Source organism: Scyliorhinus torazame, chromosome 8 (genome assembly GCF_047496885.1).
Source record: "Scyliorhinus torazame isolate Kashiwa2021f chromosome 8, sScyTor2.1, whole genome shotgun sequence".
Lineage (NCBI taxonomy): Eukaryota > Metazoa > Chordata > Chondrichthyes > Carcharhiniformes > Scyliorhinidae > Scyliorhinus > Scyliorhinus torazame.
In genome coordinates this window covers 172989467-173008634 of record NC_092714.1, presented here as the reverse complement: position 1 = coordinate 173008634, position 19168 = coordinate 172989467, and the positions used below count along the sequence as shown (strand labels likewise).

The following is a 19168-nucleotide window of genomic DNA, read 5'->3' as shown; positions in this document are numbered from 1 at the left end:
GTATCTGACCTGCCCTCTAGTATTTGTGTAATTTAACAGAATTATTTTGCAATGAGGAGGGATAACTAACATTTTAAATAAGAGTTGTATACCATTTCTCAGGAACTAAACATAAACATGATGTGGAGATGCCGGCGTTGGACTGGGGTGAGCACAGTACGAAGTCTTACAACACCAGGTTAAAGTCCAACAGGTTTGTTTCGATGTCACTAGCTTTCGGAGCGCTGCTCCTTCCTCAGGTGAATGAAGAGGTCTGTTCCAGAAACACATATATAGACAAATTCAAAGATGCCAAACAATGCTAGGAATGCGAGCATTAGCAGGTGATTAAATCTTTACAGATCCAGAGATGGGGTAACCCCAGGTTAAAGAGGTGTGAATTGTCTCAAGCCAGGACAGTTGGTAGGATTTCACAGGCCAGATGGTGGGGGATGAATGTAATGTGACATGAATCCCAGGTCCCGGTTGAGGCCGCACTCATGTGTGCGGAACTTGGCTATAAGTTTCTGAAACTTATGAAACTTCTGAAACAGAAACTTATAGCCAAGTTCCGCACACATGAGTGCGGCCTCAACCGGGACCTGGGATTCATGTCACATTACATTCATCCCCCACCATCTGGCCTGCGAAATCCTACCAACTGTCCTGGCTTGAGACAATCCACACCTCTTTAACCTGGGGTTACCCCATCTCTGGATCTGTAAAGATTTAATCACCTGCTAATGCTCGCATTCCTAGCATTGTTTGGCATCTTTGAATTTGTCTATATATGTGTTTCTGGAACAGACCTCTTCATTCACCTGAGGAAGGAGCAGCGCTCCGAAAGCTAGTGACATCGAAACAAACCTGTTGGACTTTAACCTGGTGTTGTAAGACTTCGTACTGTGCTCACCCCAGTCCAACGCCGGCATCTCCACATCTTGAATAACTATGGTATTAATGGAGAAGGGTTACTCCTGACAGATTTGCATGATGGCACCTGACAGAGTAGATGGGGCATATAAAAACAGAACATGCTGGAAAAACTCAGCAGATCTAGCAGCATCTGTGGAGAGATAAACAGAGTTAATGTTTCGAGTGCGTGAGTCTTTTTCACATTTCCAGCATCTGCAGTATTTTGCTTTTATACTAGGTTTAACGTCTCGCCTGAATAACGACATCTCTGAAAATGAAGCATTCTTTGTTTTGACAGTTGAACTCCCACTGCCATTTCCTGCTCCCTTAAGCATTGACAGCAAAGGCCCGCTCATGAGTTTCACCAATCAGGTCGGCCAACCCGGCCAGGCACAGCGCTGCAGTGGGTAATAGCAGTACTGCAGTGCATGAGAGCTTTCAATCAGGTCGGCCAACCCGGCCAGGCACAGCGCTGCAGTGGGTAATAGCGGTACTGCAGTGCATGAGCGCTGTAAAGACAATCAGGTCGGCCAACCCGGCCAGGCACAGCGCTGCAGTGGGTAATAGCAGTACTGCAGTGCATGAGAGCTTTCAATCAGGTCGGCCAACCCGGCCAGGCACAGCGCTGCAGTGGGTAATAGCGGTACTGCAGTGCATGAGCGCTGTAAAGGCAATCAGGTCGGCCAACCCGGCCAGGCACAGCGCTGCAGTGGGTAATAGCAGTACTGCAGTGCATGAGAGCTTTCAATCAGGTCGGCCAACCCGGCCAGGCACAGCGCTGCAGTGGGTAATAGCGGTACTGCAGTGCATGAGCGCTGTAAAGACAATCAGGTCGGCCAACCCGGCCAGGCATAGCGCTGCAGTGGCTAGAAGCGGTACTACAGTGTATGAGAGCTAACAGCTCATCAACCCGACCAGGCACAGCGCTGCAGTGGCTAGACGCGGTACAACAGGGCTCTGCAGAAAGAAGTCCTGGAACCACTGCATAGGTAAGGAAAGGTGCCCCGGGAAGCTGGAGAGAGAGTGAGGCAGATGGCGAATTTTTTTATTGTCACTTTCTCGCCCCACTCTCAACCGCCAGCCTAAAAATTGAGTCTGGGCAGGATCTGGGTGGCCAGATTTTCAAAAGTCGAGCTGGGGCTCCCCGACAATTGACACGTCGGGTGACCAATGGCAGGATCTGGGGGCAGCACAGTTCAAGGGAGGAAGTCATCTGATATCTCTCAGATTACGCCCAGCCAGAACCTGCGCTGTTCTTCGCCTTTGCAGTCATTTGGTGTGAAATTTATCTTGGATGATAAGTCAAAAGAATGCTAGAAAATAAAATTTGATATAGATTAAAAAATGAGTTGCTGTTTTACTATCATCCATTTTTACTTCCAAGATTAAATACATCCCTATTCATTGTAAACTGATTTCAATGGTTAATGATTTTTTGCAGTGATAAATGGATCTAATCAAATTAACAATTCAAGCATTTTAATAAGTAATTAAGTTGTCAGCCACAGTAATTACATTCAATAAGTAATTATTTTTCATATGAATGTTGTGCATGTTTCTAGGTATTGATACCTGATTACACTTTTCCTTTCCTCCGCTTTATTATTTTCGACTTTTTTTTTATTATGATGTCTTTGTTTTATGCAATAATGTCACAATTAAATGCAGAAACTAATGAAAATTAAGGAGCTCAATGATAGTCAACCAACTTGTGAGCGAATAAACTTTTCACAAAAATTAATTGAAACACATTATTGACAATGATGTTGAGGTGTTTTACAGGTTGCAACCTAATCTTTTGGTTTTGTTATAGTTTGAAACCATTCCAACTTGTTTTCACAGTTCACAACATATTCTGATTCTAAAATAATGACAATGCTATTCTTTACATACAAGGATTATCCTATTTATTTTGGCATTGAATGATCACAATTGAAACCATTTGGTTATGGAGTACAACTACTTCAGATGTGTGGGTGATAAAACTATAACATGAAGGGTTAACGTATGAATTGGAAAGAGTTACCATAAAAAATGACAATTTTGACAGTCACCCATAACTCTCACAGCAAATAGAAAAATCAACCAGGACACTCACACTTGGCGCACTAGCCCAACTATAATTCAAACAGAACGTACACCAATTTAACAAGAAAACTGGTGCACCAACACACCCAGAACGCTAACTGCTGGCACACCAACTGAAAATGTATATTCAGCAGGCACATAGCTGAACAGGTATATCCAGCTGGCATACCAACTTAATAGGTCAATACAGCTAATGTGAACAGGTATATCCAGCCTACACACCAAATTAATAGGTATATTCAGGTGGCACAATAAATGAACAGATATATCCAGCCAGGACATCAACTTAATCAAAAACACATGCAAATGCTAAATTAACCAGTAGTTACTACCCACGTCAAAAAAGTGCTAAACATCTGACACACCAACTGAACCAGAACTGACAACAACTGGCACTAACTCAACCAGTAATCAATGTGATACATCAAACAACATGGAGGCTAAATAGCAGACACACCAACTCAATCAGAAATGTATTTCATTAAAATATAGTCAAAATATATGGGTACATCACTCCAAATAATAGTGAGTTTTCTTATATCCAACCACCAAACTTGAGTTTGTTTGGCAAGTACACTCTTGTAAGGTAGTCAGAAGAAAGGGATGCCAGGGCCTGTATTTCAGCTTTCATTTTACATGTCTCCATAATTTCCATCTGAAAATATTAAAGATTTATATCAGCACATTTGTTGTAGCAATTTACATATTTGTAACATACTTCAAATATTTTGAAAAAAATTTTAGGGTACCCAATTATTTCCCCCCCCCCCCCCCCAACTAAGAGGCAATTTAGTGTGGCCAGTCCACCTACCCTGCACATCTTTGGATTGTGAGGGTGAGACCCACGCAGACACGGGGAGAATGTACATACTTCAAATAATGACACAAGCAGAATACCATGATTTATCTGAATAACGCAGTGCCATTGGGTGGAATGATTAACTTTCTGAATATACTTTGTAGTTGCCTTTTTCAATAATACATTGAATAAAATCAATGTGAGTCAGTGAGATTGAAATAAGCTTAATAGAACACCAATGCTTGAACTGGATCCTGAAATAATAAATCACAGCTGTGATAAAATTTACTAGGCCAATAATATTTTAACAAAGGAAAACTTGCCAATACAGGTCTGCTACAGTTACCTCTTTAAGTGACCCAGAGTCTCCACAGCTATACTTAGGGAAGATGTTGGGCGAGGGGTATGTAACCCAAGTGGGCCGTTAATGACCCCCATCCCCGTAACTGTTACTCTAATTAAAATTAATAAAACTTGTGAAGAACTTTAATAGTGGTTAGCCCAAATAATGAAAGAGTATGGAAGCACGATTAAGGCACAGCACTGTAGGGATTCTATGAGTGCGAAGGTCTTGTTGCTTCCGTAGTATTTGCGCATGGGCAGTGGGAGAGAGGCCACATCTGGAGTGAGGCCACAGGCAGAATCGATTTTAAGCTTTAAACTTGGGAATTTGAAGCAAAGCGGGGATTGAATAGGTAAGTCTATTCTTTTTCATTTTCTAAGTTTAGTTATCCAATTAAAAGGTTACTAAGGGTTAATACGGAGCTGCCCCAAATACCCGAGTGGCAGTTTACTGTCAATCTCCTGAAGCCTGATTCGCAGGCAAGAGGTGCTGATTACATTTGAAGCTTAACTGGTATGTGACTCATCTCAGACAGTGTCAGCTCTATTTCAGTAAAGAACTTCAAAACGCACTCGGTGTGGGAGTGAGGCCACGGGCAGAGTGAGGCTACAGGCAGAGTGACTTTTAAGCTTTAAACATAGGAATTTGAAGTGGAGTGGGAAGAGGTGCTTTTTCTCCTTGCTTCGTACTTTCAGATCTTCAGTGAGTGGTCTTGCCCTGCTGCAGCTGAGGATACAAGGGAGAGAGCTGATTGGTAAGTAGTGGACAAGGTCGGTAAGTCATTCCAACTTTCATCAATTATAGTTTGAAATTAAGTTTTGTGGTTAATAATCTGCAAGGGCTTTAATTGGTAGTAACGAGGACAAGCAAAGTAGGGCCACAGATAATTGGAGGTAATCTAACGAGTCGGCAGGGAGCGGAGATGGTGTGAATTCGGGGAGGAGGAGCTTTGGAACAGTAAGTATGGGCAGCACGGTAGCATAGTGGTTAGCAGTGTTACTTCACAGCGCCCCAGGTTCGATTCCCGGCTGGGTCAACGTCTGTACGGACTCTGCACGTTCTCCCCGTGTCTGCGTGGGTTTCCTCCGGGTGTTCCGGTTTCCTCCCACAAGTCCCGAAAGACGTGCTGTTAGGTAATTTGGACATTCTGAATTCTCCCTCTGTGTAACCGAACAGGCATCGGAATGTGGCGACTAGGGGATTTTCACAGTAACTTCATTGCAATGTTAATGTAACCATACTTGTGATAATAGAGATTATTATTATAAAGAACTCATCTGTTGGGTATCGGCACTGGGAAAGAAACCTGAAAAGTGACATCACAGTAAAGTGGTGACTGATTGGCTGGTGCCACATGCTAGTGAGTCCAAGAATAGGAGAATAGCGCAGATGAATGCGTGGTTTAACAGTTGGTGCAGGAGGGAGGGTTTTAGGTTCCTGGACCATTAGACAATTTTTGGGGAAGGTGGGACCTATACAAGCGGGATGGTCTACATCGAGGGCAGCACAGTGGTTAGCAGTGTTGCTTCACAGCTCCAGGGGTCCCAGGTTCGATTCCCGGCTTGGGTCACTGTGTGGAGTCTGCAATTTTCCCCGTGTCTGTGTGGGTTTCCTCCGGGTGCTCCGGTTTCCTCCCACAGTCCAAAGATGTGCAGGTCAGGTGGATTGGCTATGCTAAATTGCCCTTAATTCCAAAATAGGTTAGCTGGGGTTACGGGGATGGGGTGAAGGTATGGGCTTGGGTAGGGTGCTCTTTCCAAGGGCCAATGCAATCTCGATGGGCTGAATGGCCTCCTTCTGCACTATAAATTCTATGATTTAAACCAGAGCAGGACTAACATCCTTGTTGGCGGGTTTGCTAGTGCTGTTGGGAAGAGTTGAAACTAATTTGACAGGGGGAGGGGACGCAGACTGTTAACAGAATAGGGACACAGTATAACACAGAAAAGCAATCAGGTCAGAGGGAATGAAGCGATAGTAAGTTTCAAGGGAGTAAGACAAGGCTGAATGGCCTCTACTTTAATGCCAGGAATATTAAAGGTAAAACGGATGAGTTAAGGGCGATGATTGACATATGTAATTATGATATACTAGCTATCACCGAGACATATTGAGTGAGAGGCAGGATTGGCAGCTCAACATCCCGGGATATAGAACCTTCAGGCAAGACAGAGGAGGGGGTAGAACAGCAGGAGGCATTGCATTATTAGTTAAGGAGGCAGATACTGCAGTAAGGAGAAATGATATTTTGGAGGGGGCATCAAAGAAAACTTTGTAGGTAGAGCTCAGGAATAAAACAGGGACAACTACGTTGCTAGGTGTTTACTATAGATCCCCAGATAGTCGGCGGGAAATTGAGGAGCAAATAGGTGCGCAATTTGCGAAGGGTATATAAATAATAAGACTGTAATTATATTAGGTGATTTCAACTTTCCCAAAATTAATTGGGATCGCCATCATGTTAAGAGCTTAGATGGAATAGAGTTCTTAAAATGTATACAGGAGAACCTTTTAGCTTAATATGTAGAGGATCCAGCAAGGAATGGTGCAGTGCTGACCTGATTCTGGGGAATGAAGCTGGCCAGGTGGTTGACGTGTTGGTGGGGGAGCATTTTAGTGATAGCGACCACAACATGGTACAATTTAAATTTGTTATGGACAAAGAAATAGACAAATTGCAAAAACATTTTTGGATTGGGGGAAGAGTAGGTTTTAAGAAAATAAGGCAGGATCTGGCCAAGGTAGGCTGAAAAGAGGTACTTGTGGAGAAACCTACAGAAGAGCAGTGGGGGTGTTCAAAGAGGAAATGGGGAGGACACAGACCCAATATGTTCCCTCTAGAGTAATAGGAAGGAGTAACAAACCCAGAGAACAATGGATGACCAGAGACATTCAGGATACGATGAGAAGGAAAATAGAGGCTTTTCACAAGTATAAGAGGAGCAAGTCTGCAGAGGCATTAGTGGAGTACAGAAAGTGCAGGATTGAGCATAAGAAATCAATTAGGAGAGCAAAGAGGGGATAAGAGAAAGCTCTGGCTGGTAAAAGTAGAGAAAATCCCAAGATATTCTATGAATAATAATATTTATTAGTCACAAGTAGGCTTACATTAATACTGCAATGAAGTTACTGTGAAAATCCCCCAGTCGCCACACTACAGCGCCTATTCAGATACACTGAGGGAGAATTCAGAATGTCCAGTTCACTGAACAAGCACGTCTTTTGGAACTTCTGGGAGGAAACCCATGCAGACACAGGGAGAATGTATATCAATGGGAAGAGGATAACCAGGGAAAGGGTAGGTAAGGCCCATTAAGAACCAAGTGGGAAATCTGTGGGTGGAGCCAGAGGACATTGGTAGAGTGTTGAATGAATATTTCACATCTGTCTCCACCCAAAAGAATGAGGAGATAATTATGGAACTTGAGCAAATTATCACAGGGAGTGACATGGTATTGGAGGACTTAAAAATAGACAAATTTCCAGGTTTGGATGAATTGTGTCCCAGGCTGTTGTGGGGGGTGAAGGAGGAGATTGCTGGTGCTCTGATCTAACTTTTAAATTCCTCTCTGGCTGCGGGGGAGGTGCCAGAAGACGTAGAGAACTGCTAATGTGGTCCCACTATTTAAGAAAGATTGCAGCCAGGGAACTACAGACCAGTGAGTCTCACGTCAGTAGTTGAGAAACTACTGGAGAAGGTTCTGAAGTAAAGAATCTATCTCTAGTTGGAGAGGCAAGATTTGATCAGGGATAGTCAGCATAGCTTTGTCAGATGGAGTTCATGCCTAACAAATTTGATTGAATTTTGTGAGCAAGTAACCAGCGTATAAGAACATAAGACCTAGGAGCAGGAGTAGTCCATCTGGCCCTTCGAGCCTGCTCCGTCATTCAATGAGATCATGGCTGATCTTTTGTGGACTCAGCTCCACTTTCCCGCCCGAACACCATAACCCATAATTCCTTTATTCGTGAAAAAAACTATCCATCTTTATCTTGAAAACATTTAATGAAGGAGCCTCAACTGCTTCACTGGGCAGGGAATTCCATAGATTCACAACCCTTTGGGTGAAGAAGTTCCTCCTAAGCTCAGTCCCAGATCTACTTCCCTTTATTTTGAGGCTATGCTCCCTAGTTCTGCTTTCTCCCGCCAGTGGAAACCGCCCCGCATCTATCCTATCTATTCACTTCATAATTTTATATGTTTCTAAAAGATCCCCCCTGCATCCTTCTAAATTCCAACGCGTACAGTCCCAGTCTACTCAACCTCCCCTCGTAATCCAACCCTCTCAAGTCTGGGATTAACCTAGTGAATCTCCTCTGCACGCCCTCCAGCGCCAGTATGTCCTTTCTCAGGTAAGGAGCCGAAAACTGAACACAATACTCCAGGTGTGGCCTCACTAACACCTTATACAATTGCAGCAGAACCTCCCTAGTCTTAAACTCCATCCCTCTAGCAATGAAGGACATGACTGTGACAAAGATAAACTATTCCTCCTTGTCCTTCTCACTCGGCCTACAGTCTTGACATGGTTGATCACACCATCCTCCTCCAACTCCTCTCCACTCTCATCCAGCTGGATGGGATGCACTGACTTGGCTATATTCCTATCTATCTAATCAGAGAATCATCTGCATTGGCTTCTGTTCCTGCTCCCACATGGTTACCTCTTGGAGTCCCCCACATTTATCCTTTGCCCCCTTCTACTATTTATTTAAATGCTACCTTTGGAGGGAGCACCTGAAAATAGTGTCAGTTTTCATATGTATGCTGATGAAACCCATCTCTATTTCACCACCACCTCTCTCTTTCTCTCCAATGTCTCCAAATTATCCAACATCTAGCAAACTCAAAAACCAACTCCACCTCTCTCCACTATTCAAGACCGAGCCAGATTTTTTACAACCTTGGTATGGTATGTGACCCCAGGATGAGCAGCCAACACATATTGGCACCTCCTTAATTAGGGCCTATTTTCATCTCTGTAACATAATTTGACTCTGCCCCATCTCAGCTCATCTGCTGCTGAAACCCTAATTTATGCTTTTTGTAACCTCCTCGCCAGCTTCCCATGTTCTATCTGTAAACTCGAAGTATTACAAAACTCTGCTGTCCATGTTGTAATTTGTGCCATGACCCTATCATCTATCACCTCTATTCTCACTGACCTATATTGGCTTCTTGTTAAGCAACATGTTGATTTTAAAATTCCTTTTCAAATGCCCCCATGGCCTTGCTCCTCGCTATCTCTATAATCTTCACAACCCACTAAGATGGTTGTGCACCTCTAATTCTGGGCCTAAGTGTTCCCAGTTTTAATTGCTCCACCATCGGTGGCTATGTCTTTAGCTGCCAAGACCATTGCTCTTGAATTCCCCCCTTAAGCCTTTCCAACTCTCTACCTCTTTTAAGACATTCCTTAAAACCTAACTCTTCAACCAGCTTTGGCATCTGACCTAATGTCTCTTATTGTGGTTCAGTGTAAAATTACGTTTTAACACTCCTGTGAAATGCTATGTCAATGCAAGTTGTTGTTGTGCACTATCATGAATCTGATTGGCAGCTTGATATTCAGTGAACACATTTTTAACATGAACAGCATGGAGGAGTACTGATTCATCAGCGGGATCGGGGCGGGGCTCATGGTAATCAGAAGACTTCCTTGCCCACATTTGACCTGGTGCCATGAGACCTCATTGGGTCCGGAGTCGATGATGAGATCTCTCAGAACAACTCCCTTCCAACTATATAACACTGTGCCACCACCTCTGCTGGGTCTGCTCAGGTGGCACAGTGGTTAGCACTGCTGCCTCACAGTGCCAGGGACCTGGGTTCAATTCCGGTCTTGGGAGACTGTGTGTGGAGTTTGCACTTTCTCCCCGTGTCTGCGTGTGTTTCCTCCGGGTGCTCCGGTTTCTTTCCAGTCTAAATAAATGTAGGTTAGGTGGATTGGCTATGCTAAATTTCCCCTTAATATCCTACGATGTGCAGGTTCGGGGGTTATAGGGTTACGGGGGTAGGGAAGGGGTATGGTCCTAGGTAGGGTACTCTTTCAGAGGGTCGGTGAAGACTCGATGGGCAAAATGGCCTCCTTCTGCACTGTATGAATTCTATGATTCTAACTAAATGGGGGATTTCTATCATATCTGGTATAGGGTAATAATTATGTTGTTTATCAGTGGTGCATTATGAATTTGTTCTTGGATATTTGTTCACTTTATGACTTCATTTCAAAATATATTCAGTAGGAATATTTGTCTCATTTTAAGATACACAGTTATCATTTATATGCTGCACTAATTTTGTAAAGAGGTTAACTTGTACAATCAATGTTGTAGTGATAATGTTGCATCATTGGTCATCACTGTGTCGGCAAGTTTTTGTTCAAACTAAAGATGTTTTATGAATTTTAAAAAAACTTCTTCGAACTTTTCCAAACAATCTATCAGTCCACCCAAAGAATTCTCAATGTGGTGATGACACCCAATGAATTGACAGCTTGTGTATTTTCTTTTGTGCTTCTGGCATGTGTCTACCAGGTTTTATATTGAAAGGCGAACTAATGCGAGCTTTGCTTTTATCTCCTCCTGGCCACAGTAAGTAATTCAGAGTTGAAAAACAGACAGGGCTACTATTTCATATAAAATCACGGTGCAAAGCTTATCCATTGGCATGTTTGGCACCATAGGACGAAGTTGCTCTTTATAGTTTATCTATCCAGGCTGCAAGTATGTTTAATTAATATTTGTGATATAATTGCACAAGTGTCACAGTATTATTTTCATTGCATTTGTCCCATTCCACAGAATGCTCGTGTTCCATGCAGTTCTTAGTATGCCTTCCACAGGATTAGTCATTTGTGTATTGATTTTACAATGGTCACTGATTTATTACTGGATATTGTGCAAATTAATCAGTTGTTATCCTACTTCTTTCTTCCAGAGAGGCTGGCAGTTAACGTAGGGTCTCTTCTGTAGTTTGGTCAGCTTCCTTATGTCATTGTTAGTGAGAGGAATCAAAACCTCTTTAGGTACATTTAACCTAAAGATAACAAGTGCAAAGAAAATACATCATCAGCTTGACACTAATTTCTAATCTGAATAGATAGCAATTTAATATGAAAGAGTTGTCTGGAACATTGACAGCGGGATTCTCCTGAATCCACGCAATGGCCCGACGCCGGCGTAAAAGATGTCAGGAACCACTCCGGCGTCAGGCCGACCGGTAGTTGTGGAATTGTCCGCACTTCCAGGGGCTAGGCCGACGGCGGAGGGACTGCGCGAGTTAGTGCATGCGCAGAACCGCTGGCGTGGTTCAGTGTATGCGCAGACCGGCCTGCGTATTCTAGCGCATGCTCAGAGGGGTGTCTTCTCTGCGCTGGCCATGGCGGAGCCCTACAGGGGGCGGTGCGGAAGGAGGAGTTCCCCCACGGCACAGGCCCGCCTGCAGATCGGTGGGCCCCGATCGTGGGCCAGGCCACTGTGCCCCCGCGCCCCCCCCCCCCGCCGAGGACCGCTCTAGCCAACTCGTTCCAAGCCGGCGGGACTGGCCAGAAACCGACAGCCGCTCGGCCCATCGGGGCCCGGAGAATTGCCGGGGCGGCCACTGCCAACCGCCCCCGACTGGCGTGGCGCGATCCCCGCCCTCGCTCAAAAACTGGCGCCGGAGAATACGGCAGCCGGCGTCTGAGCGGGATTCACGCCACCCCCCGGGGATTCTCCCGTCCAAAAAGTCACTACATTAAGCTTGATTATAGTAAGAACTAATATTGGATGCAATTTATGTTTTGTTACAATAAACAATAACCATTCACTTGTGTCTTGTATCAATTCTTGTTGCAGACAGGAAGATTCGTGTGGGAAATGTTATGATCCTGGAACGCAACCCTAAGGTGTTTGGTATGATCAGGGGCGTTATTCTCCGACCCCCCGCCGGGTTGGAGAATCGCCGGGGGCTGCCGTGAATCCCGCCCCCGCCGGTTGTCGAAGTCTCCGGTACCGGATATTCGGCAGGGGCGGGAATCGGGCCGCGCCGGTTGGCGGGCCCCCCCGCTGGATTCTCCGGCCTGGATGGGCTGAAGTCCCGCCGATAAATTGCCAGTCCCGCCGGCGTGGATTAAACCACCTTTTGAACGGCGGGACAAGGCGGCGTGGGCGGGCTCCGGGGTCCTGGGGGGCGCGGGGCAATCTGGCACTGGGGGGTGCCCCCACGGTGGCCTGGCCCGCGATCGGGGCCCACCGATCCGCGGGCGGGCCTGTGCCGTGGGGGCACTCTTTCCCTTCCGCGTCCGCCACAGTCTCCACCATGGCGGAGGCGGAAGAGACTCCCTCCACTGCGCATGCGTGGGAAACTGTCAGCGGCCGTTGGGGATGTCATTTCCGCGCCAGCTGGCGGGGCAACAAAGGCCGTTTTCGCCAGCTGGCGGGACGGAAATTCCTCCGGCGTCGGCCTAGCCCCTCAATGTTGGGGCTCGGCCCCCAAAGATGCGGAGCATTCTGCACCTTTGGGGCGGCACGATGCCCGTCTGATTGGCGCTGTTTTGGGCGCCAGTCGGCGGACATCGCGCCGTTTCGGGAGAATTTCGCCCCAGGTTAGGGACCAGTAACTTTCTGTTTAAAGTAGAGAAAACATGAGGTCCAAGGTAGTTTAGAATAAAGCTACATGATTCCAGTTTTTGGAATTAACAAAATAAAATGTACTATACAAGGTCCAAAAAATTAATCAAATTACAATATCCATCTTATATTCTTTCTAAGGTGATTGTGAATTTAAAGGCAAACTGTGGTGTAACATCCATACTACACATTAAATACCAAATGTGACCAAGATTGAACTCGCAGATTACTTAGCGACCTATTCAGACGTCAGTATTCACTCAGTCACACAATCTTGTCAAAACTCTCCCTTATCAGGTATTGAAGTCTTCACTCCTCCTTTTCAAAGATCTAGGGCATGATCTAACAGCTGCATTGACCCGGGCACGAATCTGAGCGAGCCGGTTACATCACGGGAGAGTCCAAAATTGGTATTCGCGTCGGGCGCCAATCTGTTTTGGATCTAACCTGCCCGCTCCTGTTGGCAAGATCCGGATCCTGCCGTGGCGAGAAACCAATAATGTCTAATTAAGGCCAATCTCCGTATCATTAATGGGAAGGGATCCCTATCAATGACCTCCCGTGATCTAACCGCATCCCCATCGAGCGGTAAAGGAGGCACCCTTCAGCACACCTATTTAAAAACGTGAAGCTAGCATACTGGCTGTTTTGGGAATTGGAGGAGGTGAGTAGTCATCCGGGCAATCAGCCCGAGGCTACTGTCCCAGTGCTTGGGTGGGGGTGGGGGTCAGCCGCCATCGGTGGGGTGGGTTGCCCCTGGGCTAGGTGGCCCAGCGCCTGAGGGTCCAACATTGATTGATTGATTGCTATTTATTGTCACATGTACTGAAGTACAGTGAAAAGTATGTTTCTGCAGCCAAGGGAACGTACACAGCGCATATATAGTAGACAAAAGAATAATCGACAGAGTGCATTGACAAATGATACATCAACAAATAGTGATTGGTTACAGAGCGGAACAAGGGCCAAACAAAGCAATACATGAGCATAGGGCGTTGTGAATAGTGTTCTTACATGGAACAGAACAGTCCGAGGGGGAGTCATTGAGGAGTCTAGTAGCTGTGGGGAAGAAGCTGGATGTGCGGGTCTTCAGACTTCTGTATCTTCTGCCTGATGAAAGAGTCTGGAAGAGGGCAAAGCCTGGGTGTGAGGGGTCTCTGACAATGCTGTCTCCTTTCTGAGGCAGCGGGAGGTGTAGACAGAATCAATGGGAAAGTGGCAAGCTTGTGTGATGCGTTGGACTGAGTCCACTACACTGTGCAGTTTCTTGCGATCTTGGGCAGAGCAGCTGCCATACCAGACTGTGATGCAGCCGGATAGGATGCTCTCTATGGCACATCTGTAAAAGTTTGTGAGAGTCGATGCAGACATGCCAAATTTCTTTAGCTTCCGAGGGAAGTAGAAACATTGTTGGGCTTTCTTGATTATTGCATCAATGTGAGTGGACCAGGACAGACTGTTGGTGGTGATGACCAACCATTGATGTGGGGGGTGGGAGGGGAGTGTCAGGCTATGCTTTGTGAAGTCGATGATCAGTTGCCCGGCTCGCCCACTTTATCAAGTTCCGCAACCTACCTTACTCCAAGGAGGTCAAGGCCATGACCAGGGCTTGCCAGATCTGCACGGAGTGCAAACCGCACTTCTACCAGCCAGACAAGGCTCGCCTTGTAAAGGCCTCGGGGCCCTTTGAGCGACTAAGCGTGAACTTCAAAGGTCCCCTCCCGTCCACCAACCGCAATACCTACTTCCTAACCGTCATTGACGAGTTCTCCCGCTTCCCATTCGCCGTTCCCTGTCCCGACATGACCTCGGCCACCGCGATAAAGGCACTGCACAGCATCTTCACCCTGTTTGGTTTCCCTGCTTATATCCACAGCGACCGGGGTACATCGTTCATGAGCAATGAGCTGCGTCAGTATCTGCTCAGCAAGGGCATCGCCTCGAGCAGAACGACCAGTTATAACCCGCGAGGAAACTGGCAAATGGAGAGGGAGAACGCGACAGTTTGGAAGGTTGTCCTTCTGGCCCTACGGTCGAGAAGTCTCCCAACCGCGCGTTGGCAAGAGGTCCTACCCAATGCCCTCCACTCCATTAGGTCGCTCCTCTGCATGGCCACGAATGAGACCCCTCACAACCGCTTGTTTGTCTTCCCCAGGAAGTCCACCTCCGGGGTCTCGCTTCCATCTTGGCTGACGACTCCGGGACCTGTTCTTCTCCGGAGGCATGCGAGGAACCATAAAACGGACCCCCTGGTCGAGAGGGTCCGACTGCTACATGCCAATCCCGATACACCTACGTCGAGCACCCCGACGGCAGGCAAGACACGGTTTCCCTCCGGGCTCTGGCACCCGCTGGTTCCCCCACTGATGCCCCCCCCCCCGGGACCCCCACTCCGTCAGGAGACACCGACCGCGCCCCCTCCACACTCAGCGCCGGCACCGCTACCCCCAGCCCCAGCTATTTCCCCTGCCCCGACGAAAGCTCCGACCACCGTGCTCCCGGATGTACCCTCACCAAAGATGCCCGCGTCCGCCGCACCACCGCCCGAGCTGAGAAGGTCGACGAGGACGATCAGGCCGCCAAAAAGAATACACATGTGATTCCACTTAACCCCCGACGGACTTTGCGTTTTTTTAAAACGGGGGTGAATGTGATGAATGGTTACTGTACCCTTAACACCATGTAGATGAAGCCCCTTTAAGACCGGGTTTGGAATCCGGGGGACTCCGCCTCCGGCTCTGCGCACCAGGGAGCCGTATATAAGGTGGCGCCCTGTAGGCGGCACTCAGTAAGCACACGTCTCGGTAACTGGCTAGTTCTCTGCTTATTAAACCCTTCATTTACCATTCCACACTCTCGTGTTGTTATTGAGGGTACAACACCAACATTTAGAGAGAAGTTGTTTTCGGTACACAATGCAACCAAGTGATCTATCCCCCTTCTGTAGTCCGATTCGTCCTTGTTTGAGATACGACCCACCATAGTCGTATCATCCGCAAACCTATAGATCGAATTGGAGTTAAATCTTGTCACCACTGGATCGCGTATACCAAACCATTGTCAACTTCAGCTTCTGCCTGTCAGTCCCACCGAACACCTCCTCCCATTGACCATGATGGCCTCTGGCCGCACAGCTGAAGGCTATTGCTAATAGAGAATTGTCAATGTTAGTAATGTGAGCACTTCCCAGTTCCCAAGTGGCTGCAGGCTGCGTTTCTCTGTGTGCTCCTGCATTTTGGCTGCAAAGCTGTTTGAATACCTCAGAATTTACAGTGCAGAAGGAGGCCATTCGGCCCATCGAGTCTGCACCGGCTCTTGGAAAGAGCACCCTACCCAAGGTCCACACCTCCACCCTATCCCCACAACCCAGTAACCCCACCCAACACTATGGGCAATTTAGCATGGCCAATCCACCTAACCCGCACATCTTTGGACTGTGGGAGGAAACCTGAGCACCCGGAGGAAACCCACGCACACACGGGGAGAATGTGCAGACTCCGCACAGACAGTGACCCAAGCCGGGAATCAAACCTGGGACCCTGGAGCTGTGAAGCAATTGTACTATCCACAATGCTACCGTGCCAAACAGCACCTATTTGCTGCTAGCTCACCCTTGGTCCGGTTTTTGCCTACCTGCTTGACTACCAGGCTGAAGAAGGAGGGAAGGGAGAGGTAGAGGTGAAGCCTTTTCTTTTCTTTGCTGCTAGTAAGCCTCCCCACCTGCTGCTTGCTTGGAGGGAGCAGGTGGGGAGGAGAGAGGAGCGGAAGGAGGGAGGGGACCCACTGTCCGCAAGAAAGGGAGAGGAAGGCTTGGTGCCTGCTCACATCACTGGTGTTTTCTTTGGGACCGAGGTGGGAGAGGAACTGAGCTGCCTGTGATTTCTGAGCCCTCCAGGGCTGAAGACTCTGCTTCTCCTCTGTCCTCCCACCCAGAACCCAAGGTGGGAATGGCACCTTCGCAGGCTGTGGGATCGCTAGACCTCCTGGACTGAAGACTCTGTCTCCCCTCCCCTCCCCCCCCACTCCCTCCCCCATCCTACCACCCAACACCCAGGATAGGAGTGGGGCCAGAGAGGATTTGAAAATTGGTGTCAGAGCCTCTGCAATATCCTCCCTTGTCTCACATGGCAGCCTAGCATTCATCTTATCTGGGCCTAGGGATGTATCCACTTTTAATCCTGCTAACACCACTAACACTTCCTCCCACAGTCCCCATTACTGCTTTCTATACCTACATCATCCTTCTCCATAGTTAACACAGATGCAAAATACTCATTTAATACCTCACCTACACCTTTCAGCTCTGCACTTTCTATACTCCTCTCGTGCATCCACTGCTTTGAGCCCCCTGCATCTGCCATAAGCCTCCCTTTTTTTCCTCATCCAATCCTGCATATCTCCTGACATCCAGGGTCCTCTGGATTCTTTGGTCCCACCCTTTACCTTTACGGGAACATGTTGTACACTCTCCATTTCCTTTTTGAATGACTAATAGAATCATAGAATACCTACAGTGCAGAAGGAGGCCATTCGGCCCCTCGAGTCTGCATCGACCCTCCAAAAGAGCACCCGACCTACACCCACTCCCCTGCCCCATCCCAATAACCCCACCTAACATGGCCACCAAGGGGCAATATAGAATGGCCAATTCACCTAACCTGCACATCTTTTGACTGTGGGAAGAAACTGGAGCACCCGGAGGAAACCCATAAACATGAGATGAAAGTGCAAACTCCATACAGTGACCCAAGGCCGGAAATGAACCCTTGTGATCTGAGGCAGCAGTGCTAACCACTGTGCCAACCCTCCCCTACTTTGATGTGGATTTTCTTAAAGTAGCTGCTCTCAGTCCACTTTGGCCAGGTCCTGTCTTATCCTATTAAAATCGGCCTTCTCCAAATTCAGAAACATTGGGCGGGATTTTCCGTTTTGCCGGCACCCGGGGGTTTCCTGACGGCGTGGGGTTGCCCCACAATGGGAAACCCCATTGACCGGCCGGCATAATGGAGAATCCCGCTGGTGGGTGGAGGCTGAAAAGGGGCGCGGCAGGGCGGAGAACCCAGCCCATTATTTCCCGTCCATCATTGTCCTTTTCCATGACTACCTTAAATCTTACCGCGTAATGGTCACTATCACCGAAATGCTCCCCCATTGACAATTCTACTGCCTGCTTGGCTTCATTCTTTATAATTAGGTCCAGTAGAGACCCTCTGTTGTAAGACTTCCTACATGCTGGCTCAAAATGCTCTCCTAGGTGCACTTTAAGAATTCTGCCCAATTATGCCTTTTACCCTTTGCCTATCCCAAATAATATTGGGGAAGTTAAATCCCCTACTATTAAGTCCCCTATTGTTTTTACACTTCTGTGTTTTTCAAACATATCTGCTCTTCTTTCTCTCCTTGACTGCTAATAGTCACTTCGAGCAATGCGATTGCCCCCTTTTTTATTTTTATGTTCCACTCATGTGGCCTCAATTGAGGAGCCTGCTAAGATATCATTCTTCCTCGCTGCAGTAATTGACTCCTTTATCAATATTGCGACCCCCACCCCTGTGAAGATTCTATACCAAAGATTGAGCTGCCAGTCCTGTCTTTCCCTTAACCATTTCTCTGTGATAGCAATAATATTATATCCCAAGTGTTAATCAATACTCAGCTTTTACACATAAGACGCCTTGCATTAAAATAAATCCCACCCAGCTGTGCCTTATTCCTTTGCCTTAACATGTCTATCTTTTGCCTGAACATGTCTATCTTTGCTCTGTCTTCCAGACTACCTCGGCTTTTTTTCTATATTAGGCTGTGCATCACCGCTATTGTACCTTCACTCCGTAACCCACCCCGTGTCATATTAGTTTAAACTCCCCCCTAGCACACCACCTCACCTTGCGAGGATATTGGTCCCATTCCGGTTTAGGTGCTGCCTGCCCCACTAGTACAGGTCCTACCTTCCCCAGAAGCGGATCCAGGAAACTAAAGCCCTGATCTATCCTCCTATTCCTATACTCACTAGCACATGGCACCGGGAGCAATCCAGAGATCACATACAACCTTTGAGGTCCTGCTTTTCAATCTGCTACTTAGCTCCCTAAATTCTTATTGGTGGACCTCATCTCTCTTTCTTTTTTAAAAAAAAAATATTTTATTCAAGATTTTTTGGCCAAACATAACAGTACGTAGTGTTTCTTTTAAACAATAAAGCAATATAAATAACAGTGGCCAGTTTTAAACAAATAAATGAATAATATATGAACAGAAACAAAAACCAAACTAAATGGCAACTGCCTTGTCAAAAATAAATACTCTCCAAAGATACAATCCAACAGTCCAATATACATTACCTAAAACAAGTGCCTATACATATACAATAACATCCCTGAGAGTCCGTCCGATTCCTCCCCCCCCCTCCCCCTGGGTTGCTGCTGTTGTCT

General features: G+C 46.9%; 1 protein-coding gene across 3 annotated transcripts in view; it reads right to left on the bottom strand.

The window, feature by feature from the left end:
- Positions 1 to 2356: 2356 nt before the first annotated feature.
- spo11 (SPO11 initiator of meiotic double stranded breaks) overlaps positions 2357 to 19168 on the bottom strand; it is a 171377-nt gene continuing 154565 nt past the window's right edge. For all 3 annotated transcript variants that reach the window (XM_072514521.1, XM_072514524.1, XM_072514523.1), the window contains 2 exons: positions 11052 to 11163; positions 2357 to 3637 (listed from right to left, as the gene is read on the bottom strand). In XM_072514521.1, the coding sequence (XP_072370622.1) occupies positions 3518 to 3637; positions 11052 to 11163 (232 nt within the window). In that variant the 3' untranslated portion in view covers positions 2357 to 3517. The remainder of the gene's footprint in view (positions 3638 to 11051; positions 11164 to 19168) is intronic.